Source organism: Mugil cephalus, chromosome 16 (genome assembly GCF_022458985.1).
Source record: "Mugil cephalus isolate CIBA_MC_2020 chromosome 16, CIBA_Mcephalus_1.1, whole genome shotgun sequence".
NCBI classification, from domain to species: Eukaryota; Metazoa; Chordata; class Actinopteri; order Mugiliformes; family Mugilidae; genus Mugil; species Mugil cephalus.
This window is the reverse complement of record NC_061785.1, coordinates 1,194,062-1,217,879: the sequence shown is the minus strand read 5'-3', so window position 1 is coordinate 1,217,879 and position 23,818 is coordinate 1,194,062. Positions and strand designations below refer to the sequence as shown.

The 23,818-nt window shown below is 47.0% G+C and overlaps 1 protein-coding gene across 3 annotated transcripts; it reads left to right on the top strand.

The window, feature by feature from the left end:
* Positions 1–287: 287 nt before the first annotated feature.
* heatr1 (HEAT repeat containing 1) lies at positions 288–23,769 on the top strand. 3 transcript variants are annotated; one of them, XM_047608996.1, is made up of 45 exons: positions 288–421; positions 960–1,114; positions 1,193–1,409; positions 1,963–2,104; positions 2,197–2,298; positions 3,299–3,439; positions 3,546–3,757; positions 3,904–4,037; positions 4,113–4,194; positions 4,846–4,947; positions 5,050–5,167; positions 5,251–5,358; positions 5,460–5,558; positions 6,468–6,556; positions 6,634–6,827; positions 7,255–7,376; positions 7,555–7,752; positions 7,853–8,054; positions 9,005–9,153; positions 9,241–9,433; positions 9,532–9,704; positions 10,233–10,385; positions 10,545–10,787; positions 11,238–11,369; positions 11,727–11,830; positions 12,649–12,795; positions 13,969–14,087; positions 14,177–14,298; positions 14,497–14,625; positions 14,781–15,005; positions 15,121–15,250; positions 16,053–16,234; positions 16,311–16,363; positions 17,344–17,467; positions 17,559–17,699; positions 18,900–19,198; positions 19,313–19,463; positions 19,546–19,734; positions 20,639–20,773; positions 20,860–20,964; positions 21,059–21,218; positions 22,008–22,153; positions 22,331–22,489; positions 23,366–23,474; positions 23,548–23,769. In XM_047608996.1, exons 2-45 carry the CDS (start codon positions 973–975, stop codon positions 23,634–23,636), a joined length of 6,465 nt encoding a protein of 2,154 aa, XP_047464952.1. In that variant the 5' UTR covers positions 288–421; positions 960–972; the 3' UTR covers positions 23,637–23,769. The 3 variants fall into 3 exon arrangements, with proteins under 3 accessions (XP_047464952.1, XP_047464951.1, XP_047464950.1); XM_047608995.1 differs by having other exon boundaries at positions 3,904–4,194; positions 5,463–5,558; XM_047608994.1 differs by having other exon boundaries at positions 3,904–4,194.
* The last annotated feature ends 49 nt before the right edge of the window (positions 23,770–23,818 follow it).

Below are 23,818 nucleotides of genomic sequence, written 5' to 3'. Positions count from 1 at the left end.
CTTTACTGCAAGTAACATAATTAGTATGCGCACGTACTGAATGCAGGAAAATGCTTGTAACTTAAACCAGTGACATATCGAGATGAATATTATTCACTCATTTATTTGTAAATAGCATATCAGTGTTTAGCTGCTCGGTCCTGCTTCTTATTTATGAAAGTTCTCTGCCTCTTTTATGTTTTGATCTTCACTACAATGAAAACGTTTAAATATAAGTTTGAAATGTTGTCTTCTTGCATAAGTTTATCAAAATAAAACGTCTTTTTACAGTAAAATTTGAGAATGAGACTAAAGCGGAAGTAGGCGGGAGGGAACCATCCCGACATCAAAGACGAACCCCGACGTGACCCGGAAGTAGAATCCTCGGGTCACTTCAGCAACAACGTGCACCCATGTGTTTCAGAGAGCCGCATTAAAACCGGTTTGTGTTTGTCTTTAGTTTAATCTTAAACCTGTCAATGTTGTTCCGCCGAGTTTAAATGTGTTTGTTTATCTTTGTCAGTGAGACGTTTGTTGTAGTTTCACCAGAAAAGTTACAGAAATGTGGATTAAGTTAGCAGGTTAGCTAACATTCATGTTGTTGTGCGAGAGCTAATGTAGTTAAACTAAATAAATGACTCGTGTCTGTAAAGGAAGATAAAGTTTAGCGTTGTTTAGCTACTACCGAGAAAAAGAGGCGTTAATTTCTGATCTGAAAATAGTTTAAATGCCAGAGTTCCTTCAGAAAACCGCAGATTTAAGATTTTCCTTTGAATCAAAAATGATATGCGGATATAAAAATGTTGTTAATATATTTTCTGATATTGGAAAGATCTATTTTTTTTTTTTACCTTTTCAATTCTGTAGTGATGTTTTCCATCATAAAGTTTCTGTCTGTTGTCAGTTCAAAGTGTAGAAGTGAATCCTGTGTCTTTATGTCTCATTGTCTTTATGTCTCATTGTCTTTGTGTCTCCATCAGACTAGCAGACATCATGACATCGTTGGCTCACCAGCTGAAGAGACTCGCGCTCCCCCAGAACGACCCCAACCTCCTGACCCGCAGAGAAGTCGCCTCCTTCCTGTTTGACCCCAAAGATGCTGCGTCCATGGACAGGAGCACCTTTTACGCCCTGGGTGAGTCCCGTCCTCCACCCGCTGCTCCTGTCGTCCTTTACGCCCTGACTTCATCCTCCTCCTCCTCCTCGTCTCCAGGCTGCACGGGGCTGGAGGAGCTGCTCGGGATCGAACCGGCGTTCCTGGAGTTCCAGGACACCTTGTTCAGCCAGGACTCGATGACTCTGGAACGTGGCGTCCAGTCCGCGGAGGTCAACAAGAAGCTGGACGCCGGCATCTCGCTCTTCCTCACCCGCCTCTGCCCCTACCTCCTCCTCAAACCTTCCCACAAGTGCATCGAGTGGCTGGTTCACCGGTGACTAAGAGACTTTTTCTTTACTAGATCCACATTAGCTTCCACCCATTTGTTGAGTCCACACAACAAATACAGCAACAACAACTAACAAGAGTTTAAATTGTACTGTAAAACAAAACAGAAAATACGTGACAGATAAAATATAATAATTAAACAAATAAGTTAAATCAAAGTATAAATAAAAAACGATAACCAATAAATCTATACAGTTAAATGAGCTGCTGCTTAGAACAGGGAATAAAAGACGTTGTGTTTGAAGTTGCTGGTACCTGAGACCTGAAGTTACCTGAAGACGTTATCGACACATAAACACAATCTGTCATCCGTCATTTCTTTTAATTTCCTGCTCTGTGGCTTATTTATGCACCAAACTCCCTTCAAAAACCTGCTGGTTGTGTGTTTCCCTGCTGAAACCAAACGTTACGCGTTATCGTTTTAACTGAAAGGACTTTTCATTGCGGTTTGCTGCTTATTATTTACTAGTTTACACTGATGATGAGACGAGTGACGGAGCGAACGCTTCCTCTGAGCCGTGGTGTGTCTTGTGTTGCAGTTTCCACGTCCAGCTGTATAACCCGGACAGCCTGCTGGCCTGTGCGCTGCCGTATCACGACACCAACGTGTTCGTCCGAGTCCTGCAGCTCCTGAAGATCAAAGACGCCACGAGCCGATGGAACTGGCTGCAGTGTCTGCAGGTCGGTGCTCGGCCTCGTTCTCCGACGTCTCCACCTCCTCATCACACTAGAACGGGAATAACAACCTTTATGTTGTGTGTTTGTTGCTGCAGAAACCAGGCGTCCCGCTGTCCAGAGGAACCCTGATCACTCACTGCTACACAGACCTGGGCTTCATGGACTTTATCTGCACCTTAGTGACCAGATCCATCGAGGTAAAGATGAGGAGCAACGGTCCAGAGTCTGACTCCGTTCGTCCTTCTTCCTGCTTTGGTTTCATTCTGTCAAACTGTGTGAACACGTTGGAGCTAAAACCAGACTAGAACCATCAGATCCAGGAGGAACAAGTTAGAAAACCACCAACATGTGGAACCAAACATTTCTAGAACTTAGAATGTAAATCTAACCTGGACATTTCTAAAGCTCATCAACACATTTACTTATTTACAACTATTTCCATTAAAACTATTTAGGACCAAAACTATCAGGTGTCCAACCAGTAATAATGTCTAAATGTCTCTAAACTGTCTCCTGTCTCCATAGACTGAATATAGCCTCACTGTTGCTTAGCAACCACTGACACATCACGTCCTGATTGGTTGATGGATGCATGTTTCCACCAATAGGAAAGAAGCTGTTATGTTGTTTCTTTCTATCATGTGTAGCTGGCTAGCTCTCTCCTCCTGCTAGCTCTCTCCTCCTGCTAGCTCTCTCCTCCGCTAGCTCTCTCCTCTGCTAGCTCTCTCCTCCTGCTAGCTCTCTCCTCCTGCTAGCTCTCTCCTCCTGCTAGCTCTCTCCTCTTGCTAGCTCTCTCCTGCTAGCTCTCTCTTGCTAGCTCTCTCCTCCCGCTAGCTCTCTCCTCTGCTAGCTCTCTCCTCTGCTAGCTCTCTCCTCCTGCTAGCTCTCTCCTCCTGCTAGCTCTCTCCTCCTGCTAGCTCTCTCCTCTTGCTAGCTCTCTCCTGCTAGCTCTCTCCTCCTGCTAGCTCTCTCCTCCTGCTAGCTCTCTCCTCCTGCTAGCTCTCTCCTCTGGCTAGCGTTTTCCTCCATGAACCAAACATTCAGGAAAAAGCCTCAGTTATTTAGAACCAGTCTAGTTTTACTTGGTCTAGAAACATGAGTTAAAAAGAAGCGTCTGATCTTGATGCTACGACGTGTGACTCCAGGGTTAATGATGGACGTGGTTATAATATTTCCTCTCTTCTTCTTCTTCTTCAGGCTTATTCTGGACACTCAGGAAGTTGCTCTCAGCTCAGAGTGATCTTCTCCTTCTACGCGTCCACCATCGTCCCGGCTCTGGACGCCGTGGACAACGTCTCCGACACCATCATCTCCAAACTGCTGCCATACGTCCAGAGGGTAACGAACCTAAACACTCGTGGGAACTGAAATCTGGGTCGTGTTCTGTCACTGGTGATGACGTCTCAATGTCCCGTTGTCCCGCTGTCCCCTTGTCCCCCCTCAGGGTCTCAAGTCGTCCCTGACCGACTACAAAGCCGCCACCTACATGATCGTGTGCCAGCTGGCGGTGAAGGTGGTGATGGAGGCCGGTCTGGTCGACAGCCTCACGGTTCTCATCAGCAAGTCTCTGGTCAAAGAACCGGTTCTGGCCCAGGAGGGTCTGGGCTGCCTCATCGTGCTGCTCCAGAACCAGAAGGAGGGCGCTGCAGGACCCAGGTAGGACCGGTTTGTCCTTCACCGTCCTTTTTACGCTTCTAAGAAGAATACGGCTGTAAAACGAAAGATAGAGACGGAGCGTTTTAATATGAGACTATAGAAGACAAAGTCATGTCCTAGTTGTCTCATCGTTGTGTTGTGTCCAGAGCTGTGGTCCGTCTCTGCTCCATGCCGGTCCTGGTGTCCACGCTGCAGGCTATGTCCTTGGTCCACGACGTCAGTCCTCTGCTGCGGTACCTGCTGCCTCACCTCGTCCACAGCGTCTTCACCGGGCCCTCAGGTGAGACCGAAGACGTCTGGACACTGAAAACGTCTTTTTATAAGATCAGAGTTCACCTGACGTTCTCATTCACAGGAGACACGGACGAACTCGGAGCGTTTGAATCCATCCTCAAGTCTGTCCCCCTGAACAAAGACCTGGACCGAACCGTGGCTCGGTAAACCTCATTAACTAGAACGTTAGAACGTTAATTAGAGCATTTACTAGAGCTTTAACTAGAGCTTTAACTAGAACTTTAACTAGAACTTTAACTAGAGCTTTAGAACGTTTATTAGAGCGTTAACTAGAACTTTAGAACGTTAATTAGAGCATTAACTAGAACTTTAACTAGAGCATTAACTAGAACTTTAATTAGAGCTTTAGAATGTTAATTAGAGCATTAACTAGAACTTTAGAACTTTAATTAGAGCATTAACTAGAACGTTAATTAGAGCATTAACTAGAACTTTAATTAGAGCTTTAGTATGTTAATTAGAGCGTTAACTAGAACTTTAACTAGAGCATTAACTAGTACTTTAGAACGTTAATTAATTAATTAGAGCATTAACTGATCATTAATTAGAACATTAATTAGAGCTTTAATTAGAGCTTTAGCTGAACATTAATTGAACATCAATTGATCATTAATTGATCATTAATTGATCATTAATTAGAGCTTTAACTAGAACTTTAACTAGAGCATTAACTAGAACTTTAGAACGTTAATTAATTAATTAGAGCATTAACTGATCATTAACTGATCATTAATTAAACTTTAATTAGAGCTTTATCTGGACATTCGCTGAGTGTCCCTGTGTTCGTCCTGCAGGTTGATGCTAGACGAGTATCTGAGTCAAACTGAGACGTCTGATGAAGACATGTCCGTCCTCGACCAGCGTCTGATGCCTCTGGTTCGTCTGATGGAGTCCAGGTACAGAACATTCATTTCACTGCGGCGCCTTTTAAACGTCAGAGTCAAAACTTCACACGAGAAGAATCCAGTCTAACATACGACACATTTGTCCTCTGTCAGATACTGTGGAGCTCTGGACGCCGTCCTCTCAGGACACGTCATCGACATCAGGGACACGGACCAGAAACGTCTGTTCCACCAGTTCCTGTCTCTGTCCATGAGCGTTGGGAAGTATCAGGTAACGTCCCGGAGGAGAAGTGAAGGTGTCGGACCGTCCGTCTGTCGAGGTCTGACTCTAATCCGACTGAAATGTTTCTGTAGATTTTGGGCGACTCGGGAACGTCTCTGCTCCTCAGCCTGAAACACCCGCAGCCTTCGGTCCGAGTCTCGGCCGTGGACCATCTGTTGAGCAACATCACGTCTGGACAGGTACACGAGGACAGTTCCTGTTTCCATCTGATTTACTTTGAGGAGGAAGGTTTGAAACGTTGTGTCTGAAACGTTGTGTCTGAAACGTTGTGTGTTGTCAGCAGCAGAGCGTGGACGACGCGTTCCTGAAGGACGCCGTCATGGACCGATTGTTGGACGACGTCCCCGAGGTCGTGGCCGCCGCTCTGAGAGTGCTGCAGGTCAGTTAGCTTAGCATACCGTGGTGACTGTTAGCTTAGCATTGATATGTAGCATTTAGCCTTGGTGGCTGTTAGCTTAGCATTGATATGTAGCATGTAGCCTTGGTGGCTGTTAGCTTAGCATTGATATGTAGCATGTAGCCTTGGTGGCTTTTAGCTTAGCATTGATATGTAGCATGTAGCCTTCGTGACCGTTGGATTAGCATTGATATGTAGCATTTAGCCTTGGTGACTGTTAGCTTAGCATTGATATGTTTCATATAGTCTTGGTGACTGTTAGCTTAGTATTGAAATGTAGCATGTAGCCTTGGTGGCTTTTAGCTTAGCATTGATATGTTTCATATAGCCTTGGTGACTGTTAGCTTAGCATTGATATGTTTCATATAGCCTTGGTGACTGTTAGCTTAGTATTGATATGTTTCATATAGCCTTGGTGACTGTTAGCTTAGTATTGATATGTAGCATGTAGCCTTGGTGACTGTTAGCTTAGCATTGATATGTAGCATGTAGCCTTTGTGGCTGTTATCTTAGCATTGATATGTAGCATGTAGCCTTTGTGGCTGTTATCTTAGCATTGATATGTAGCATGTAGCCTTGGTGGCTGTTAGCTAAGCATTGATATGTAGCATTTAGCCTTGGTGACTGTTATCTTAGCATTGATATGTAGCATGTAGCCTTGGTGGCTGTTAGCTTAGCATTGATATGTAGCATTTAGCCTTGGTGACTGTTAGCTTAGCATTGATATGTAGCATGTAGCCTTGGTGGCTGTTGCTTAGCATTGATATGTAGCATGTATCCTTGGTGACTGTTAGCTTAGCATTGATATGTAGCATGTATCCTTGGTGACGGTTAGCTTAGCATTGATACGTAGCATGCTTTGGTTGAAACGTGTTTGTCTCTGTTGTCCAGGCGTTGCTGGACGTCCTGGACCCTGAGGACGTCGTGTCGTCTTTACTGTCTCTGCTGAACAGAGTCAACGCGTCGGAGGCTGAGAACTGGTCGGTGATTTTCTCACGATGTCGGTTAAACTTCGTTTTCTCAGCAGATCTGAGCTCAGCTGTTGTTTCTGCCGCAGGTTGCCCGTGGTGACGGAGGCGATGCGTTTACTGTCTGACCCCCGGCTGGGAAAAGACGGCGCGCTGGTGCAGAAGACGGGATGGAGGCTGCTGCCCTTCCTGGTGATCACGCCGACCCTGCTGGACCTGTCGCGCTGCGTCGCCCGGTCCTCCATCCTCCAACACCACCCGCTCACCCTGAACTGGGCCCAAGGTACCGGACCCAGGTCTACACGAGTCCAGTTTAAGGTCTAAAAAAGTCATCATCATAGGTCACAGATTTAACTTATAATGTCTTTAAAAGCTCTTTTAAAACATATTTTCCATCGTAGGTCTTAAATTACACTTGGTCTAGTTTTAAATCTTTAATTTATTAGCTCTTTATTTGCTTTTAGTTCAGAGCGTTGGTGGAATTCACAGGTAGATCTGTGCAGGTACATAAAAAAACTACAAATGAGACCAGGAAGTGGAATCCAGAGAGTGAGTTTTAATTTTTAAAAGTAGTTCTGTGTTTTCATACTTGGTGTAGGTCTTAAAAGTCTTACATTCAGTGATGAAAGCCTGCTCATGGTGGGGGGACGGTTCCTCTCTTACCTGCATGTCCCCCCGTAGACCTGAAAGTGTTGGTTCTGTCCCCTCAGAGCTGGACCAGCTGATGAAGAGGAGCTCGGACCCAGACTTCGTCGGTGTCGCCAACCAGCGCCTCGTCTCCACGTTGACCAAGAACCTGGCCAACATGGAGCACTTCTCCAAACGGGACGCTGTGAGTTTTTATTTCATTTCATTTATTTCATCGGCTGCATCCGGGAGGACAACCGGGGAAAAAAGGCTCCAATCTGCTAAGGAGCAGCACAAAGACTGGCCCCATCATTCATCATCATCATAATAATAATGATACTGACTCGTTGTGATCGTTGTGTGTTTGTGTGTTTGTGTCTCAGCTGGAGAAGCTGGTTCTCCTGGTGGAGCAGCATCGCGGCTCCGGCCTCCGAGAGCGCGGCTCCTTCCTGGTTCTGACCCAGACTCTGCTGCTCAGCCTGGGCGAGCTCAGCGAGACCCAGCACCTGCTCACGGCCCAGAGGGTGTTCACGGCCATGGAGCCCCACCTGGTGGACATCACGGGGAACTGCAGCGTCCAGGTCAGTGGGAGGAGCAGGAGGAGGAGCAGGAGCAGGACGTCCTGCATCAAGGCTCCACGTCGATGCCACTAATTATTTTATTTTTTTTGTGATGTAACAGGAAGCTGACGGACCCGTCCCAGCCTCCTCCTCCTCCTCCTCCTCCTCCTCCTCCTCCTCCTTCGTTGAAGTCCTGACTCTGTACCTGAGCAGGTGTGTTGAGCATCCAGGTGAACGGCTGCAGACGGAGTTCAGCTTCGTCCTCATCGCTCTGCTCAGAGACTTCATCTCTGCTCTCAGGTGCCACGACGCCTCCTTCAAAGGTGAGAGATCTCACATCTACTTTTACGCTTTAAACTCACGCACCAGACGGCAAAGAAAGGAAAAAGTCTCCTACTGTCCCACGTCATCCTGATGTAAACAATAAAGTGCACAGTTAAAAATGCTTAAAATGTTCCAGTGCTGTGTCAGAGCTCTGGTGTTTGATCGCGATTTAAAAAAAGATTTAGAGACATTTAGAAAACAAACTCTGAAAACTTGAGTTGAGATGATGCGTTCAAGACAACGTGGGAAGAATAAGCTCCGAGTTGTCAAACTCTGCTGCTCATATTTTAACTTGTAACATGAACGTTATGACATCAGAAGTCTGGAATTTCTTAGTTGGAGCGTAGAATCTCTGAGTTTTCATGAATGCATCATCCAAACCATCAAAAGAGGTTTTTCATCAGAGCCACTGTTTAGTTGTAAGAAAGATGGAGAGTAAATCTACCTGCAAACAAGGACTTAAAAATAGTAAAATAAAAAATATTGGGGTGTAAAGTTTTTGCATTTAGAGTTAGAATGAATGATCTAAGTCGTTTTTAATTTAATTGTATTTTTTTACTTGAAGCCTGAGAACACAATGAAGAATTCCCAGCGTATATGAACTCATAGTTTATTTGTAGTTTCCGACCACATACCAGAGAAAAGTACTGACATAAGAACTAAAAGTACAGCTCACTACACACGGTTTGAGTTGTAACTGGGTTGTGAAGTTGTTCACATTAAATAGTAAAAGGGTTAAACCTTAGTTTCCTTCACACATCGTTAAAAACTGACAGAATATTAATGAGACGACACTTATGAAGGTAAATTAGTCTCATCTCCGTACGTCACTAGTTCCATGAGGTCATTGACCTCTGACCTTTTACTGTTTAACCAGTGGTGGATTAGCATTTAGCACTTAGCATTTAGCTGAACCTGCTTCGGTAAATCCGTGTCCGTCTGTCTCCAGCTGAGGTTTGGTGGAACCCAGAGAAGCTGGACACCAACACCTGCTGCTACCTGGGGCTGATGTGCCGCCTCTTCAGCATCTTCGTGAGCGGCGCCGCGGACGGGCCGGCATCTGGGAGCTTCAGAGATCTGATGAAGCTGCTGGTCCAGGTGGGAGCTTCAGCCGTGACCGTGTCACCTCGTAGCTAAACGCTGACCTGCGTGAAAACCAGTGACAAACCTTTCTCCTCCGTCCAGGTGCACCTGCCTGAGCCGGTGATGCTCTTCAGGTTCCTGTGCCTGCTGTGGGGATACGGCGGTAACCACGGCGACCAGCTGGACGTGAAGCTGAGCGCCGTCCTCCAGACTCAGGCTCTGTACATGGGCCGAGCTCTGCTGGGCGTCCAACCCGCCGCCACGCTGGAGCAGCTGGCCTCCGCCCACTCGCCAGGTAACAGCCTCAGCGCACCTGAGGTTCAGTCTTCACGCCCAGTACCTGGTTCCACCTGAGTCCACGTCTGTCTGTCTGTCCCTCTGTCTCCGTCCCAGTGGTCCCGTCCCTGCTGTGCTGCCTCAGCTCTCCGGTGCGTGAGGTGCGTAGGGCCGCCCTCGCCGCCCTGCACAGCCTATCAGGAGCCAGCGCCTCCCCCTTCCAGCCAATCACAGAGAAGCTGCTGAGGACGTCGGAGGAGATCGTCGCCGACCCGTCGTACCTGAGCACGGTGAGGATTTAAACCTCTTCATCCGTCAATGTCCAGTATCCCTCCTAAATATATTATATTATATTATATTATATTTTATTCTTTTATTCTTTAGTCCACACATATGTGCACTGTGTTGCTGAATGTCTCTGCTGCTGGAAACAAGGAGAACTTCCTCATTGTGGGATAAACAAAGGCAGATCTGATCTAATCTGGTTTCATTTATAAGTGAAAAGTTGAAAAGCGTTTACAAAAAGTATTTATATAAAAATAAGAAGTTTTTATTGTCAATGTCTGGTCAAAACATGAAAATAGAGTTTGGTTCGGGAGGAATAAAAATTAATCCTCATTGTCGTCACCACTGTAGATGAAGCTGAAGCTTCAGAATGAATCAGTTTAAATCCCTGAATAGAACTAATTTAAATTAAAGCCGTTACTCGTTCATAAAGTAATTGGTGCCATTAGATTTAAGTGAGAAGACGTGAGCGTGTGTTTTTTGTTCGGTGTCTTTGCGTTGTGTTCAGACCGTCCTCGTGTTCTCTCCATCAGGCTCTGGGTGTTTTCCACGACGAAGCGAATCAGCAGAAGAAGAAGAAGCTGCAGACGTCGATGCAGCAGCTGCTGCAGAGCGTCCAGACGCCATGTTGTCCATCGTACAGCGCCGCCGCCCTGATGAGAGCGCTGAGCCTCGTCCGTGGTCGGGTGAGAACGGCAACGCAACTGTCGACTCTCTGTTGTTTCCAGTATTAATTCATCTGACCAGGATTAGTTTTTTTTATTTTGTCTTTGCCGACATCTTGAAATATTTTCTCAAAACAAACCAGCGTTGAGAGTTTCCGATGTTTGATCTTCTCCTCCCAGTCCGTCCTCTCCGCCCTCCTCCCCGTCCTGGACCGGCTCCTGGAGCAGAGCGGCCCCGACACCCCGGCTCTGCTGCGGGACGAGGCCCAGCTCATGAGGCTGGTCCTGGGGAAGTACGACGAGGAGTCGGCCCCCCTGCTGGTCCAGGACCAGACCTGCCTGGACCTGTTCGTCAGGGCCCTGAGGACGTCGACCCGGCAGCATCCCGACATCCCCAGCTGTCAGATCATGGCTCTGGAGCAGGTCAGGACCACGAGTCGAAATAAAACCCAACATTACCCACAATCCTCTCTGCTCCACTCTGCCATGCTGGGTGTCATTAGAAACTAGAGAAGCTCCTCTTTCCATTGATACCAAGCATCACATATCTGGAGCTAACCAGCTAGCATCAGCTAACAGTTTCACAGTCATCGTGTCAGAATTGTTTTCTCATGTCTCAATATTTCGCCAAATCCAAAAACTACTGACAACTAATGTGACTAAGCTCTAATATGCATTTTATATGACAGTTTGTTTTGTCCAGATACTTTGGTCGTCGTTTCATTTTTAACCATATTTCAGTGATGTTAATATTATTACAGGTGGAAATCAGCAAATGTAGCTTTAACTTGGCTCAACACATCGTTCCTTGTCTAACAAGATTACCGTTTTTTTTTGGTCCCCGTTTTAAATAAATAAATTCCTGTGCTACAGATCACGAAGCCGTTCTTCTCGGCGCTCGGAGACGAGAAGATTCAGCAGAAGCTGCTGTCGCTGATGTTCGACCTGCTGGTGGAAAGCAGGAATCCTCTGGTGGCCAACACCATCAGCAGCGTCTTCAAAGCGGTGAATTCTCATACTTTTATAAATTACTGAAAAACAACAGCAGCTCCTATGAACCAGATCTGATTCAGATACTGAAAAGTTTTACTCAGATTCTCCTTGGTTCCTTCGTCTTCTCCATATAGTTTCTCATCTTTCATGTGTCTTTGCTTTTGTCGTCAGACTTTTTAAATTCTGACGTTGCTCTCAGAGTTGGAGCTTCTGTCCTGATCTGTAGTTTGGTGTGATTGTCTTTTATTACTCAAAATAGTTTCCAAACTGAAATATCTCTACATGAATCCATCATTGTGACGTCAGCGTTTCATTGATTGATGATGTAGAAAATGTTTTTAACTAAAATAGTCGTCTCATTTTGAACAGATTGCCATCGACGCTCAGCTGGTCGCCAACGAACTCGCACCTCCAGAAAAACCCAAAGTCTTGGTGACGGTGCAGCAAACTCGCCGAAGCAAAATGGCACAAAGGTATTTACAGCTCGTCTGGTTTTCAAATCCTGAAACCAGAGCAAAGTTTCATCCGTTATGCGACAACAAATCTGAATTAAAATCTGATGAAGATGAACAGAAAACACTTTGACCTCATAGTGTCAGTGTTGTCTCTCTGCTCTAATGTCTAATAGACGGTTTATGCTGACGTCCACTTACCCAGAAATGTAACTACATGTTTCCTCTTCAGTATTTCTGGCTGCTTCTCCATCTCCACAGTTTTTAAAGTTATGGTTTTAGACAATTAAAGACTCGGTAGGATTCACTGAGGACGTTTGGAGATACAGACATTTTTACAAGTCGTGATCGGCAAAATTTCAGCGAAAGATTCTGTCGCCGTCGTTGAAAGTGAAGCAGGAAGTAGAAAGTTAAAAAATCATATATAATGAGTTTTTTTTAATGGTGCAGCAGCTGGAAGTTTTAGGTTTAAAACAAAACTCCAATTGTTTTTACACTTATAAAATATCTGGTACCACAAGGCTCTGTATGAGGACACAATAATTGTTTTCAGTTTAAACGCTCCAACATGAATGAAGGTAAATATCAGATCATACGCAGATGATGCTCTGGTTTATGTTCCCATCTTGCCATTAGTTCACTTTTATCTGCTCAAACTTCAGCCACGCATAAATCACTCGTTAGCTCAGATGCTACAAACACATCAGGAGTTTTTCCCTTGAAACCAGGAAAAACATTCAGCTGCAGGAAAAAAAGCAGCTATGACTTCCAGAAGATGATGCAGGATGTAGAAGTCTTTGTTTATAATACGACGTTATAAAGTTGTCGTCTCTGATTAGGAAACCTCAGGACAGTGGCAACGCGTGTCCAGAGGGGGGCGCTGTGTCCTGGCAGAGAGTCACTCTGATCCTGGAGCTGCTGCAGCACAAGAAGAAGCTGAAGAGAGCCCAGATGTTGGTGCCGGTTCTTTTCTCTCTACTCGCCAGGTAACAACACCTCCAGAAAACAGAAAACACACTCTGATAACTGCACGGCATAAAATACAAGCTCCTCCCCTCTACTCTGTGGGCGGAGCTTCTTCAGCTTTGATTCCAGCATCTTTCTCTGTGACTTTGATTCAATAAGAAGCTTCTGCAGTTTCACCAGATTTATTTCATCCAGTGTTTTTAATTAATTCCCTCCCCCCATGTCTCCAGAGTCTTTGTGCTGCTCCCTGTCAGACTGGAGCCTTTTTTCCCGGTTGTCCTCCCTGATCAGTGGTTTTCTGTTCAGTCCCTTGAGTTCCCTTCACATTGTCCATGGTGTGAAATGCTCGTCCTTCCACTATTAAACACAGCCCTGAGTTCTACTGCTGCTTTTCTTCCAAACGTTTCTCCATCAGTCAGGATTTATTTCTTCCTGGTAGAACATGGTTCTCCACTGTCCTTCCAGTCTGGAATAAAGGTCTTAAACCAGTAGTTTAGTAGTTTCTAGATGTTTCCTCTGCTTGATGCAGCCAATGATTTGACCCTTCTCCACCAGACTAACATCTTCTCCACCAGACTAACATCTTCTCCACCACCAGACTAACATCTTCTCCTCCACCAGACTAACATCTCCACCAGACTAACATCTCCTCCACCACCAGACTAACATCTCCTCCTCCACCAGACTAACATCTCCTCCACCAGACTAACATCTCCTCCATCAGACTAACATCTCCTCCTCCAGACTAACATCTCCTCCACCAGACTAACATCTTCTCCACCAGACTAACATCTCCTCCTCCACCAGACTAACATCTCCTCCTCCAGACTAACATCTCCTCCACCAGACTAACATCTCCTCCACCAGACTAACATCTCCTCCTCCACCAGACTAACATCTTCTCCACCAGACTAACATTTTCTCCACCAGACTAACATCTCCTCCATGTGTCTTTACACATGGTTGGTGAAGAAATGAGAAGCTCCTCATGAATAACTTGTTGAATAGCAGCAGAAAGATAATCACCATGAACTAATGATCCACCAGGAGGCGCTGGACTATGAGCTCAGTTACATCCAGATGGAGGAGACTTTTATTTTGTGGCCAGGTTGTGTATGTGAGATGTATATGATTTGTGAATATGCTCTAAAAACAGACACTTTTTGAATGAAGTCTGGTCTCTTCGTCCTCAGGAGTCTGGATCCTAGTTCAGGAGAACACACCAACATGGAGTACACCAAGCAGCTGCTGCTCAGCTGTCTGCTCAACATCTGCCACCGGCTGTCACCTGACGGAGGACCAGTGGCTGCAGGTAGGTCATCATCTTCATCACCATCATCATCATCTAAAGAGGAGGAGAAGTTGATGAAGATCAGAGTTAAATGTGTGTGTTTTTTGCAGACGTCCTGGATGAAGATAAGTTCAGTGTGGAGTTGGTGGTTCAGTGCATCAGAGCGTCAGAGATGCCTCAGACTCACCACCACGCTCTGCTGCTCCTCGGCACCGTCGCCTCCATCTTCCCTGTGAGAGCTCCTCCTCTACCTCCTCCTCCTCCTCCTCCTCCTCCTCCTCCTCCTCTACCTCCTCCTCCTCCTCTACCTCCTCTGCCTCCTTCTCTCCCCCCTCTCCTGTCTCTTCATAGCTAATAGAGGATAATAGTAGTAATTGAGGGTCTGTAGGGGCCGATATTAAAGACTTCGTCTTCTTGTCTCGTCCTCCAGGAGAAAGTGCTTCACAACATCATGCCCATCTTCACCTTCATGGGAGCAAACATCATGCGTCTGGACGACTCCTACAGCTTCCGGGTCATCGACAAGACGGTTCAGATGGTCATACCTGCCCTGATCAAGGTAGGAGGAGGAGGAGGAGGAGGAGGAGGAGGAGGAGGAGGAGATGAGTCTCTGGGACTGTTTCTAAACTTCAGCGTATAGATCATTTTTTAATCGTGTTGCTCAGTAAAACTGGACTGATCCTCCTCCTCTTCCTCCTCCTCTTCCTCTTCCAGGCCCACCAGCTCTCGGACGGCGGCTCTTCTTCTCACGTGGTCGCCGTGGTGACGAGGATCGTGCACGTGTTCGCCGACGCTCTGCCTCACGTGCCCGACCACCGCCGGCTTCCCGTCCTCGGTCAGCTGATGACCACGCTGGGCCCCGCCCACTTCCTCTGGATCCTCATGCTCATCCTGTTCAAGCTTCACGCCACGCAGACGTCCGGCTCCGCCAGCGAGAAGGTACCGACGTTCACATCCAGACGGCGGCTCTTTCTTTTCCAAACTGGTCCCACATGAATCAAAACGCGAAGCAGAACCTCAGACTGTGCTGGTTGTTTTGTTTCTTTGTGTTCAGGATGCAGCTCTGGACAAAGACGTGGACTTCTGGGTTTCTCTGTGCTGCCAGTTCGACGTTAGTGACCAGCTCACCTCCATCATCAACATCATGAACTTCCTGCTGCAGCTGCCGGACGACAAAGACGACGGTGAGACGGAAACTCTGGGAGTGTTTTAAATGTTTTTCCTCTTCATTAGTGTCGGGAACAGAAGGAAAGATTGAAACTAGATCTGATAACGATGATTAATCAACATGATTCATGTGATTAATGAAGCGTCTGCAGCAGAACGACTGTGAACGTGTCTCAGTTTGTCCAAGTAGCGTTAGCGTTAGCACCAGCTGATCCGGTAGTGACAGGCAGCAGAACCAACCCATAAAGATGGAAGACGCTAAACAGCACGTTGGTCCTCTCCATGGGACATTTGAGGACAAAGACACCAAGAGGGACCAGTGGAGACACATAAAGTATCATCACAGTTTTCTTTCCAGCTTCAAACAGCACATGAACCAAGCCAAGCATACGTTAGCCGGGGATTCTGCTAGCACTTGGGCTAACGCGGCTAACAGCTGGAGACAAACCAAGACAAACCAAAACAAAGACAAGCTGCCAATGCTGCTGCTAATATGTGTCCACTCCTGCAGCCACTGTTCACTGGGAGACACTGTTCTCAATAAGAAGCGTCAGCTCTCCTCTGGTTGGACAATGTCCACAAGTTAGTTTGTCTCCGTAGCAACAGGGACACATTCATGTGGACACATGGTGGACAAAGAAAGACACAAACAGTTGTTTAATGAACTCGTTAGTGTAGATATATTCTCTTCTTCCTGGAGTCTGTTGCTAAAAGAATTAATATAGATAAAAATTAATTTAATTAATCTGCATCAGCCCTGAGATTAATCTAATTACACATCTTGTTGAAATGTTTCCTCTTTCTGGTTTGGTCTTGCAGCTCCAGTGAAGCGAAGCGTCGGCCGACGAGGACAGAAGAAGAAGAAGGAGGATGAGGAGGAGGAGGAGGAGAAGCTGATCTTCGACGTGGAGGCTCACAGCAGCAAAGAGCTGCGACACTTTAAGTTCCTGTCGGTCTCGTTCGTGGCTCAGCTGCTCGGTTCGGCCAGTTTCATCTCAAAGGTTTGTTTAAGCAGCTGAATCAGGAACCAGAGGTTCAGGGACTTAAAGCTCAGTAAATGTTTATGATCTTCTCCAGGTTGCAGACGGCGGCGACAGTGATGACGTTTCTCTTCAGCCGCTGCAGCAGAGGTGAGTCCGGTTTTCTGGTGATTGGCTCCGAGGAAGAAACTTTATTTATCCCCGAGGGGAATTAGGCCTTTTTCTCAAAATGAGCTTTTCTGCTGCTCTGAGCCAGAAACTTCAGCAGCTGTTACACAAAACTCTCCAGGTTTATTCCTAACTACGTTCTGCAGGTATTAACAGAAATGATTTATCATTTATCATCCAGAGCCTGATTTATAGAACATTTTACTCCTAAAAACATGATAACAATTACATTTTTTTGGACTGTTGACTATATTTTGTGAATACCAGTAAATACCTTTAAATCTAATACGTTAACAAAATAAAACAGGAATTTTGAACCTTATTCAGATTCTGGAAATGTATGTAAATTAGTGCATATTTAAGTATATTTAAATGTAAATTCATATAAAACTTGCATCACAAAAAAACGATGGTATTTATGGAAGTAACCGACTGGAGAAGGTTCATGGTTATATCTGTTAGTTAAACCTTTTACCCTGTTTACCTGTGGTTTCTCACCTTAAAACAAATATATATCAGCAGAATTTAAAACTTTTGTTCTGTTATTAGTTGGATTCATCGGTCGATTGGTCCGTAGGTTATAAACATTTAAAGACACAGAAATAAAAGTTAACATTTTAATTCAACCTTTTAAATGAATGAACCATTTAAAATAAAGAAGAATCTAAAGAAACAGTAACTGATCCACATTTAACATTTTAACTTTATATCGTCCTTTCGTATTTTATACTTTTAATTTGTCAAACTCAACGTGAAATGTCAGTAAAGTCAGTGCTGCCACGTATTTACACAGCATTTAAACATGAACCTGAACGCAGCGTTTCAAACAACAAGGACGGAAATAAAAACTTCTACTGTCAGACCAGTGAGGGGGTTGTTGCCCTGGTGCACTCTGGGAAGCGTAGTTGTGTGGTCTGAGTAATCTCCTGAACGTGATTGTGATGAGGTGTGTTTGTTCCCAGGCTGCTGGAGGAGATCCTGCGCTACATCCACAATGTGGCCCGTTGTGTGGAGGCCAACGCTGAAAAACCCACGGCCAAGTTCTGGAGAGTTCTGCTCAACAAGTCCTACGACGTCCTGGATAAGGTCTGCGCCGCCTCGTCGTTCGTCTCAGCACCGTAACAACCCGCCCTGCAGACGCGTGACCGTTGCTTTGTGCTTTGTCTCCGGTGAACAGGTGAACGCGCTGTTGCCCACGGACACGTTCATCACGGTGATGAGGGGGCTGATGGGTAATCAGCTGGCGTCGGTGAGGAGAAAGGCCATGGAGCTGTTAAACAACAAACTGCTGCACAGGACGCACTGGGACGAGGAGCAGGTGAGACCAGGCTCAGATAAAACAGGCTGTTCTTTCAAAATAAAATGTCAGGCTTTAAAAACACCAGGTTACGACTTCGGTTTTCACTCATTTTAATGTTTTCGTTAGAAAATAGAAACATTACCCACAATCCTCTCTGCTCCACTCCACCATGCTCGGTGTCACTAAAAACTAGAGGAGCTACTCTCTCTATTGGTACCTAGCATCACATACCTGGAGCTAACCAGCTAGCCTCAGCTAACGGACGAAACACACAAACGCTGGGTTTCTCGTTTTTTTTTCATGTCAGAATTTCTACTTCAGTATTTCATCAAATCCAAAAACTTAGCTTAGCATGTAGCCTTGGTGGCTGTTAGCTTAGCATTGATATGTAGCATGTAGCCTTGGTGACTGTTAGCTTAGCATTGATATGTTTCATGTAGTCTTGGTGACTGTTAGCTTAGCATTGATATGTAGCATGTATCCTTGGTGACTGTTAGCTTAGCATTGCTATGTTTCATGTAGCCTTGGTGACTGTTAGCTTAGCATTGATATGTAGCATGTAGCCTTGGTGACTGTTAGCTTAGCACTACTGTGTAGCATGTAGCCTCGGTGACTGTTAGCTTAGCATTGATATGCAGCATGTAGCCTCGGTGACTGTTAGCTTAGCATTGATATGTATCCTCGGTGACTGTTAGCTTAGCATTGATATGTAGCATGTAGCCTCGGTGACTGTTAGCTTAGCATTGATATGTTTCATGTAGCCTTGGTGACTGTTAGCTTAGCATTGATATGTACCATGTAGCCTTGGTGACTGTTAGCTTAGCATTGATATGTAGCATGTAGCCTTGGTGACTGTTAGCTTAGCACTACTGTGTAGCATGTAGCCTCGGTGACTGTTAGATTAGCATTGCTATGTTTCATGTAGCCTTGGTGACTGTTAGCTTAGCATTGATATGTACCATGTAGCCTTGGTGACTGTTAGCTTAGCACTACTGTGTAGCATGTAGCCTCGGTGACTGTTAGCTTAGCATTGATATGTTTCATGTAACCTTGGTGACTGTTAGCTTAGCACTGATTTGTAGCATGTAGCCTTGGTGGCTGTTAGCTTAGCATTGCTATGTAGCATGTTCCATGTGTAAATCTCCATCTTCTTCTGGATCGTATAATGAGCTCAGTGTGCGTCGTCCCAGGTTGTTTTATTAAATCTGTCCGTTGCAGGTCACCGTGCTCTTGCAGCTAACCGGCGACCTGCTGAGCATCGTGGGTAAATGCCGCGGCAAGGTGACGGAGGAGGAGGCGGAGCAGGCCATCAACCGACAGACGGCGCTCTACAGCCTCAAGCTGCTGTGCCGCAGCTTTGGCTCCGCCCACCAGGAGGCGTTTGTGCCGGTGCTGCTGCAGACGGTGGAGATCGTGTCGACGCCGGCGGAGGAGAAGAACGTGATGGGCAGCGCCCTGATCTGCATCGCCGAGGTGGTGGGGACGCTGAAGACGCTCGCCATCCCTCAGCTACCACGGTCAGTGCACAGGGAGGGGGCGGGGCTTATACGACCTATACCGCAGCCAGACACCAGGGGGAGCTGCACGTGCTTTGATCACATGACTGATCACATGACTGTGGGTCCTCGCAGGCTGATGCCCGCGGTGCTGCAGACGCTCTCTGACAGGAAGGAGCTGTTGACCAATGAGATCTACCTGCTGAGCGCCGTCACCGCGCTGCAGAGAGTCGCCGAGACGCTGCCGCACTTCATCAGCCCGTACCTGCAGGACACCGCGGCCCAGGTGACACACCTGTCCTCACCTCAGCCACTCACAAACACCGACCTTCCTCAGACGTCACAAAAAACACCTCCTCTTCCTGCAGGTGTGTCGGCTCACGCGGCTGGTAGAGACCTCCTCCTCCTCCTCCTCCTCCTCCTCCTCCTCCTCCTCCTCCAACCAGCTCTCCCTACGTCTGGCCTCCCTGAGGAGCACCTTAGCCACCAAGCTGCCCCCCAGGGTCCTACTGCCCACCCTCACCAGGTGCTACAGCAACATGGTCGTCAATAAGAAGGTGGGAAAACCCTGGATCTTTAAGTTTAAATCATCGAACATGTTTTACATCTATAACAATAATAATTTTGTTGATTACATTAAAAACTAGAATTGAACTCTTCTTCACTGTTGCCATGGTTACCCCCCCAACCCCAATACTGGTCAGTCATGTTTTATTGAAAGTTAGCTTAGCATTGATATGTAGCATGCCTCGGTGACTGGTTACCCTGTGAGTTTTGGAGTCTGTGACGGTCCACAGAGACCTGGGTCCTCAGGGACCTGGGTCCAGAGGGACCAGGGTCCTCAGAGACCAGGGTCCGTAGAGACCAGGGTCCACGGAGACCTGGGTCCTCGGAGACCTGGGTCCCCAGAGACCAGGGTCCTCAGGGACCTGGGTCCAGAGGGACCAGGGTCCTCAGAGACCAGGGTCCGTAGAGACCAGGGTCCTCAGGGACCAGGGTCCTCAGGGACCTGGATCCACAGAGACCTGGGTCCTCGGAGACCTGGGTCCACGGAGACCTGGGTCCTCGGAGACCTGGGTCCTCGGAGACCTGGGCCCACAGAGACCTGGGTCCTCGGAGACCTGGGTCCCCAGAGACCAGGGTCCCTGGGTCCTCAGGGACCTGGGTCCTCAGAGACCTGGGTCCCTGGGTCCTCAGAGACCTGGGTCCTCAGAGACCTGGGTCCCTGGGTCCTCAGAGACCTGGGTCCCCAGAGACCAGGGTCCTCAGAGACCTGGGTCCTCAGGGACCTGGGTCCACAGAGACCAGGGTCCACAGAGACCAGGGTCCACAGAGACCTGGGTCCACAGAGACCAGGGTCCACAGAGACCTGGGTCCTCAGAGACCTGGGTCCTCAGAGACCTGGGTCCTCAGAGACCTGGGTCCTAGAATGAGGTTGTGATGGTGGTGTCCTCCCTGCAGGACCAGCTGGGGGCGCTGATGAGCATCCTGAAGGATCACATCAGTCACATGGAGAAGGAGCAGCTGAGCGTCCACCAATCAGAGCTCACCTCCTTCTTCCTCACGGCGCTGGACTTCCGGTCCGAACACGGCCAGGTGAGAGTCTTGTTGTTGGTGTGGGCGGGGCTAAACAGGTAAACGAGCGAGCGCAGAGGGTTTGACCCCGTGTCTCTGGTTGTCAGGGCGACCTGGAGAGGACGGCGCAGATCGAGGGCGGAGTCATCGAGTGTCTCATCGCCATGGTGATGAAGCTGTCGGAGGTCACGTTCAGGCCGCTCTTCTTCAAGGTAACGCCGTCACTGAGGGGGAGGGAGGAGGGGGAGGGGGAGGGGCTTCTGGTTTGCTCATGTCTCTTTGTCTCTTTGTCTTTTCGTCCTGCAGCTGTTGGACTGGAGCAAATCCGACAGTAAAGATCGTCTCCTGACCTTCTACCGTCTCTCCGACCGGATCGCTGAGCGTCTCAAAGGACTGTTCGTCCTCTTCGCTGGAAACCTGGTGAAACCCGTCTCTGACCTGCTGAGACAAACCAGCTCCAGCTCAGGTTCAACTCCTCTTCTTCTTCTTCTCCTTCTCTTCTTCTTCTTCTTCTCTTCTTCTTCTTCTTCTTCTTCTTCTTCTTCTTCTTCTTCTTCTTCTTCTTCTCTTCTCCTTCTTCTCCTTCTTCTTCTTCTTCTCCTTCTTCTTCTTCCTCTTCTCTTCTTCTTCCTCTTCTTCTTCTTCTTCTTCCTCTTCTTCTTCTTCTTCTTCCTCTTCTTCCTCTTCTTCTTCTTCTTCTTCTCTTCTCTTCTTCTTCTTCTCTTCTTCTTCTCTTCTTCTTCTTCTTCTTCTTCTTCTTCTTCTTCTTCTTCTTCTTCTTCTCTTCTTCTCTTCTGTCTTCTTCTTCTTCCTTTCTCTCCTTCTCTCTCTTCTCTTCTTCTCTCTCTCTCGTCTCTCTTTCTCCTTCTTCTCTTTCTCTCCTTCTTTCTCTTCTTCTCTTCTTCTTCTTCTCTTCTCTTCTTCTTCTTCTTCTCTTCTTCTTCTTCTCTTCTTCTCTTCTTCTTCTTCTCTCTTCTTCTTCTCTTCTTCTCTCTTCCTCTCTTCTCTTCCTCTCTTCTTCTCTCCTTCTCTCTTCTTCTCTTCTCTTATTCTCCTCTTCTCCTTCTCCTTCTTCTTCTTCTTCTCCTTCTTTTTCTTCCACATCCGTTTATTTAATCAAACTTTATTTCTTTTTTGTGATGTTTTTAACTTGACGTCCTTTAATTCAGTTTTATTTCACACTCAGATGTTTTTTGAATTGAAATGTCTCCAGGTCATGTTATTATTGTCCTAATTGTCTTCGTGTCCCTGTCAGACGTCGTCCTGTTGGACAGTGAGGAGAAGACGTGTCTCCTGCTTGGTTTCGTCCTGGACTGTCTCCAGAAGATCTTCCTGTACGACTCCCAGCGTTTCCTGAGCGCAGAGCGAGCGGACGCCCTCCTCACGCCGCTGGTCGACCAGGTGATCACTTCTAACGCGTATCCATGGAAACCGTTCACAGACCACAGGGAAGTCTACTTCCCGGTCCCGGTCCCGGTCCCGGTCCTGGTCCTGGTCCTGGTCCCGGTCCCGGTCCTGGTCCTGGTCCTGGTCCCGGTCCTGGATCTCTGGACTGATTTCTGTTTGTTTGTGCTGCAGCTGGAGAACCTGATGGGAGGGGACCAGGTCTACCAGGAGAGGGTGACCCAGCACCTGGTTCCCTGCGTGGGTCAGTTCTCGGTGGGACTGGCCGAGGACTCGCTCTGGAAAACCCTCAACTACCAGATCCTCCTGAAGACCAGACACCCCAACGCCAAGGTGGGACCCCCGAGACCCTGAGACCCTGAGACCTTAAGACTCTGAGACCCTCAGACCCTGACCCCTCAGACCTTATGACCCCTGAAACCGTGACCCTGAAACCCTGACCCATTAGACCTTAAGACCCTGAGACTTTAAGACCCTGAGACCCTGAGTGTCGCCTTCCAGGCTCAAAACACTTCACGTTGTTAATTAGCTTTAATTAAGGTTAATTGGAAGATTATTAAACACAGAGTGAAACTCGTTTCCTGACGCTTTGAGTCTCTGATGTTTAATATTTAAAATGTTTATTAAATCATTTAATCGTTTTTAATTAAATAAACGTCTGTAAAACTCATTATTTTAATCACGTCACATTCTCACCTGGAAAAAACTCATTTGTCTTGATTGAAGTAAATTTATTCCCTGTAGATGTGGACGTGTGTGTGTGTGTGTGTGTGTGTGTGTGTGTGTGTGTGTGTGTGTGTGTGTGTGTGTTGACGTGTTTGTGTGTTTGTGTGTTGACGTGTGTGTGTGTGTGTGTGTGTGTGTGTGTGTTGACGTGTTTGTGTGTTTGTGTGTTGACGTGTTTGTGTGTTTGTGTGTTGATGTGTTTGTGTGTTGACGTGTTTGTGTGTTTGTGTGTTGATGTGTTTGTGTGTTGACGTGTTTGTGTTTGTGTGTTGACGCGTTTCTGTGTTGACGCGTGTGTGTGTGTCTGTCCCCCTCAGGTGCGTTTCTCGTCTGTGTTTGTGTGTTTGTGTTTGTGTGTTGATGTATTTGTGTGTTGACGCGTGTGTGTGTCTCCCTCAGGTGCGTTTCTCGTCTGTGTTTGTGTGTTTGTGTCTGCGTGTTGATGTATTTGTGTGTTGACGCGTGTGTGTGTGTCTCCCTCAGGTGCGTTTCTCGGCTCTGCTCGTGTTGGTGGAAGTGGCGTCGAAGCTGAAGGAAAACTACATGGTGCTGCTTCCAGAAACGATCCCGTTCCTGGCGGAGCTGATGGAGGGTGAGCGCAGAGGCTTCTGGGTAACGTAGTCCGAGTGTCAGCGAGAACCTGACACCATGTGTTTGTTTGGCAGATGAGTGTGAGGAGGTGGAGCAGCAGGTCCAGAAGGTGGTGCAGGAGATGGAGAACATCCTGGGAGAACCGCTGCAGAGCTACTTCTGATCCAGACCCGATCCAGACCCGATCCAGACCCGATCCAGACCAGATCCAGACCCGATCCAGACCAGATCCAGATCCTTCAGGACACGTTTGTAGTAAAATACATAAAATACAATAAAAATAAATAAATGCTGAACCGAGTTTGAGTTGATTCATTTAAAGTGAAGATGAATCCGACGGTTTTA

What these genes read in the sequence shown, in the direction of transcription:
- heatr1 (XM_047608994.1), top strand. Translation starts at nt 973, where the DNA reads ATGACATCGTTGGCTCACCAGCTGAAGAGACTCGCGCTCCCCCAGAAC. An exon ending in GTTCGTCTGATGGAGTCCAG is followed by an intron (nt 4,948 to 5,049) that starts GTACAGAACATT and finishes GTCCTCTGTCAG; the next exon opens with ATACTGTGGAGCTCTGGACG. An exon ending in TGAGCCTCGTCCGTGGTCGG is followed by an intron (nt 10,386 to 10,544) that starts GTGAGAACGGCA and finishes TTCTCCTCCCAG; the next exon opens with TCCGTCCTCTCCGCCCTCCT.